At 36.0% G+C, this 5,802-nt stretch overlaps 1 protein-coding gene across 1 annotated transcript; it reads left to right on the top strand.

Annotated features, from left to right (window-relative positions):
- The first annotated feature begins 51 nt into the window (after nucleotides 1–51).
- LOC106118088 (uncharacterized) lies at nucleotides 52–4,743 on the top strand. The gene has a single exon (XM_013312644.1). It carries the CDS (start codon nucleotides 52–54, stop codon nucleotides 4,741–4,743), a length of 4,692 nt encoding a protein of 1,563 aa, XP_013168098.1.
- Nucleotides 4,744–5,802: the final 1,059 nt, after the last annotated feature.

The following is a 5,802-nucleotide window of genomic DNA, read 5'->3' as shown; positions in this document are numbered from 1 at the left end:
CAAATAGCTACTTCTGAGCAAAAATTAAAGCATAAATATTTCGCTATAGACATGTTTGGCATAGGGGAAGAGGAATATATCAACACAAAATCAGACATGTTAGAGAAAATAGAGGAGTTAAGTGAGAAAGCACCTGAGTCATTAGAGAAAAATATAACACATAACCAAACACAGGAAGTCAAGCTACCAAAAATTAATATACCCCAATTTTCTGGAAATTATCATGACTGGAGTACATTTAGAGATTTGTATACAACACTTATACATAACAATCATTCTTTATCCAAAGTTCAAAAGCTACATTATTTAAAATCAAGTATAACCGGTGAGGCAGAGCAATTATTAAGACAAATACAAATCACGGAAAGAAATTACGATGTTGCATGGGAGACTTTAAATAACAGATATAATAATCGAAGAATAATAGTTCAAACTATACTAAATCGACTTTTTAACCAAAGAAAACTATCCCAAAGTACAGCCAAAGGAATCAAGGATTTATTGGATACGACAGTCGAATGTCTTAACAGTTTAAAGAACAATGATGTGGAAACCACAAACTGGGACATCATAGTTATCCATTTGATAGTCAATAAGCTAGACGATGAATCACATAAGCAATGGGAAGAAGATGTTGGAGAGTTACCTATAGATATCTTACCCACTTTTGAGAGATTTACGAAATTCCTAGAGACAAGATTTAGAGTCTATGAGATGATGTGTACTACTTCAGTTAATGTGTCAAGAGAGAGAAACCCTTCAAAAACAAAATCATTTATTACAACTAATAATACTCAACATTGTCCATTTTGCAGACAAGATCACCGCTTATCAGCATGTACAGAATTTGCGAAATTAGATGTGAACAAACGAATTGAACATATACAGAACGCGAGATTATGTTTTAATTGTCTATCACCGAGTCACAGTGTCATACATTGTAGATCCAAAGCGTCCTGTCATGAGTGCAGAAAGAGACACCATACATTAATTCATCTAACCAGAACAGAAAGAGAGAGTGAGCCTAACAGGTCTGAAAATACAACCATAGAGACTCCAACTACATCTGAATCGAGAGTTATTCGATCACATCTTACAGTACAAGGAAAAACTGCATTGTTAGCAACTGCACTGGTTAACATCGAAACCAATAAAGGACCTCAAACCTTAAGAGCTCTTATAGATCCATGTTCACAAGAGTCCTTTGTAAATGAAATAACTGTGAAAGGTTTACAATTACGCAGAAGAATAGTGGAAGGCGAGGTGAGTGGTGTAGATCAGATGACATCAAAAATCAAATATGCTACTGAGTTGGAGATCACTTCGAGACTTACAAATACATTCAAAATTAATTGTACAGCATTTGTGGTCAAACAAATCACAGACTTTTTACCCACTTCAAGAGTCAATAATGAATCTTTCTCTCACATCCAACATTTAACTTTGGCAGATCCAACATACATGGAGCCAGGTACCATAGATTTACTTTTAGGAGTTAATGTATTTACTGAAATAATAATGAGTGGAGTAATTAAAGGAAGTGAAGGGTCACCGATCGCCCAACAAACACAGTTTGGTTGGATAATATCTGGAGGAGGTATAAAAGAAAATATAACAAGGGGAATAGTAAGCATGCACTTAAACGTAAAACTAGAGAAAATGTTAGAGAAATTTTGGGAAGACGAGAATATGGAGATTAGAACTAACACACCTTATACATTAGAAGAGTTACGAGCTGAGCAAATTTACGAGAATACTACAACACGAGAACCTAATGGAAGATACGTCGTGGCACTTCCGTTTAAGCACGACGAACCTAAACTACCTACACATACTTATGAGAGAGCACTAGACAGATTCAAGAGATTAGAGAAAAAACTATCACAAAATGAGAAACTGAGTCACGAGTATAATAAAGTCATGAGAGAGTATCTTACTTTAAACCACATGGAGCCGGTAAAAGAAAGAACGAGATACGAGAGAGCCATATACCTACCGCACCATGCAGTATTGAGAGAAGATAAAATTACGACAAAAGTTAGAGTTGTGTTTGATGCTTCGAGTAAAGGAAGCAACAATATTTCACTTAATGATGAGTTATTAATTGGTCCACCGCTACAAGAAGAATTACGTAGTATTTTGATGAGATGGAGAATGCATAAGATTTGTTTTACAGCGGACATAATCAAAATGTACCGACAAATAAGACTGAGAAAAGAAGATACAGATTATCACAGAATATTATGGCGTTTTAGTGATGAAGAAGAAATACAAGATTATAGATTGCTAACAGTCACATTTGGCACAGCATGTGCGCCATACCTTGCAATAAAAACACTTAAACAAGTAGCGATAGACGAAGATAAGGATGAGTCATTACAAGAGGCACAGAGAGCCATCCTTAACGATTTTTTCGTTGATGACATTTTATCAGGAAGTTGCGATGTAGAAACTGCAATCGACATTCAAAGTAAAGTAACAAAAATACTACAATCAGGAGGTTTTGAGCTACAAAAATGGAATTCTAATAGTAAACAATTTATGGAAGAGATCGAGAATAGTAAAAGAATATCAAAAAATGAGATAGAGCCAAACATAAAGGATACAATAAAAACGTTAGGTATTAACTGGAATACACTAACTGACAAGTTACAAATAACAAATACAGTCCACAATTCGAAAATATCACTTGAACCAACTATAACTAAGAGAAAGGTACTTACCGTAATAGCTTCGCTATTCGATCCTATGGGTTGGCTAGCACCGAGTATTATTGTTGCAAAAATCTTTATGCAAAAACTGTGGGCAGCAAAGATTGCATGGGATGATGAGCTACCAGCCTCACTACGCAATGAATGGTGCAAATACAATTCTCAGTTAAACAAACTTTCTGAAATAAATGTAGATAGATGGATGGGTACCTCGAATACACATCGTAGATTTGAGTTGCATGGTTTTTCAGACGCTTCAGCAGCAGCATATGCCGCAGTGGTTTATGCTAGAGTTGTGCAATCCAATGATGAAGTCAAGGTTTCGTTGATAATGTCAAAAACAAAGGTAGCACCTTTAAAACAAGTAACGCTCCCACGTTTAGAGTTATGTGCTGCTCTTCTGCTGACAAAACTTTTAAAACATGTCGCGACCGCATTGAGAGTTGATGAGACACATACTTACGCTTGGTCCGACTCACAAGTAGCTCTATGTTGGATTAACGGCGATCCCAATAGATGGAAACCATATGTAAAAAATAGAGTGATTGAAATATCAAATACTTTCAAACCAAATTGGTCTTACATACCTACAAAAGAGAATCCTGCTGACCCAGCATCACGAGGAGTAGCGCCTGAAAAATTAAAATCTCATGAGTTGTGGTGGCAAGGTCCATTATTTCTAAAAGATAAATACATAAAAAGACCTACCTGTGAAGTACCAACTACTACATTGGAGCTAAAAGAAACAGTTTCTTGTATGACAGTTAAGTCGCAAGAGTCAGAAGATGGAGAAATACTTACCTTATTAACTAAATATTCTTCTTTGAGAAAACTAATAACGGTGATAGCATACTGTAGACGATGGCTGCACCTGAAAAATAAAGACAAGGTTAATACATTATTTATAAATTTTGAGGAAAGAGAAGAAGCACTTACCGTTTGTTTAAAGTTGTCACAAGGCATAGAGTTTAGAGATGAAATTGAGAATTTGAAAAGGGACTTACCTCTACAAAAGAAAAGTGGTTTATTATCATTAAAACCATTCTTGGATGAGAACGAAGTGTTAAGAGTCGGAGGTCGCCTAAAGCACGCTCACATTCAGTATCAGAGTAAGCATCCTGTAATTATATCAAAAACTAATGTACTTTTACCATTATTGTTAGCAGATGCTCATTTTAATACGCTACATGGAGGGCCACAATTAATGTTGTCATACTTACGTGGCAAATACTGGTTGATAAATGCAGGCAATACTGTAAAACGATTTGTGAGAAATTGCATGATTTGTTCGAGGCAACGCGCCAATAACACTACACAGATGATGGGAGATTTGCCAGAGTGTCGTGTTACTCCATCGAGACCATTTCTTATAAGTGGAGTTGATTTTGCAGGCCCTATAGATGTACGTATGAGCAAGGGTAGAGGAGCAAAATCCTATCGTGGCTACATCGCATTATTCATATGCATGGCTACAAAGGCTATACACGTAGAGATAGTGAGTGACATGACCGTGGATGCGTTCATGGCTGCATTCAGACGTTTCATATCAAGAAGAGGTCCATGTAGAGAGATGTGGAGCGATAATGGAACTACATTCGTCGCTGCCAGTAAAGAAATTTTAGAGATGTGGCACCAAGGGAAGGCATCGATACCAAAAGATCTTGAATCACTACTAGATTCCAAATCTACCAAATGGCGTTATATTCCACCTGGATCACCAAATTTCGGAGGATTATGGGAGGCCGGAGTGAAATCTATAAAATATCACATAAAGAGAACAATAGGAGAGGCAACACTTACCTTCGAGGAGTTGTACACCGTCCTCGTCCAAATCGAGGCGTGCCTAAATTCGCGACCGCTCTCTCCCATGAGTGATCATCCTGATGATTTTGAACCTTTAACCCCAGCACATTTTTTGGTTGGCGAATCACTGATCACAGTTCCTGAGCGAGATTTAACTGATTTCAAAATACACAATTTAACACGATGGAGACTTCTACAAAAGACGATGCAATCCTTTTGGAAAAAATAGCATGTCGAATATTTATCACGATTACAAGAGCGACCAAAATGGATGCAACTAAAGAAGGAGTTTAATGTGGGTGATTTAGTCCTTATGAAAATACCTAATCTGCCGCCAAGTAAATGGTTTCTTGGGCGCATCGAGAAAAAATATCCTGGCCAAGACGGAATAACGAGAACTTATGATGTACGAACAAAGGCAGGAGTCTACACGAGAACTGTTGGGAAACTATGCCCATTACCTGATGTTTAAAGGACTATCGTCCTTTCCGGGGGGAGTGTGTTAGTAACGATTACACAACTAGATGGCGCTGTTCGATAACGAAACGCGATATGGTTTGGTTTAACTATTTTGAACATACATTGTATTAATTTAAGATTTTTTGAGTTGTTCCATTTATTGTGAATTGTTCTTGTGAGTTGTGAGTAATAAATCTATATCAGTGAGTGAGTGTCTAGTTCTTTCCCCTACAGACACTAAAAATACTCTTCAGAGAATAAATTGATTCCCCTTTTCATAATCAATCATCAAAACGCGCTGCGGGGTACCATCATTTTATTTTTGGATTCTTATTAATTTCCTTGAAACGTTTAGCTTCGTATTTAAATACGCGTGTAGAAAGGGCATATAATAAATTTATACGCGTTAATCTTTACTTGCAGATATTAAAATTTAGTAAACTAAATAATTACAGTTAAGTAAATAAATGTGAATAAATAAACTAAGAAAATAGATTTGTAGCATTGTAATTAATAAATTTAATTTATTTCTATCCCTTTGAATGTTCAACAATTACGTACTAATGATTAATTCGTTTACCTTTTAATTTGTCTAAATAAACAATCTAATTAAAAGATAATACAGCATAATATGAGCCGAGTTAATTAGACGACTTATGTTTTTCAACTTCAACAATAAATTAGGGACTTATTTTGAATTACCTTAACTTACGCAACGGTAAATCCCATGTAACTTCTATATACAGTCTCTTAACTGCGTACATAAATTCATGTTATCTACTCATTGGAAACTGCGTCGTTGTAGGGTTTTTAGAACTATGTTTTTTAA

Source organism: Papilio xuthus, unplaced genomic scaffold (genome assembly GCF_000836235.2).
Source record: "Papilio xuthus unplaced genomic scaffold, Pxut_1.1 DF827599.1, whole genome shotgun sequence".
Lineage (NCBI taxonomy): Eukaryota > Metazoa > Arthropoda > Insecta > Lepidoptera > Papilionidae > Papilio > Papilio xuthus.
This window is presented reverse-complemented; position numbering and strand designations above follow the sequence as displayed.

What these genes read in the sequence shown, in the direction of transcription:
- LOC106118088 (XM_013312644.1), top strand. Translation starts at nt 52, where the DNA reads ATGTTTGGCATAGGGGAAGAGGAATATATCAACACAAAATCAGACATG.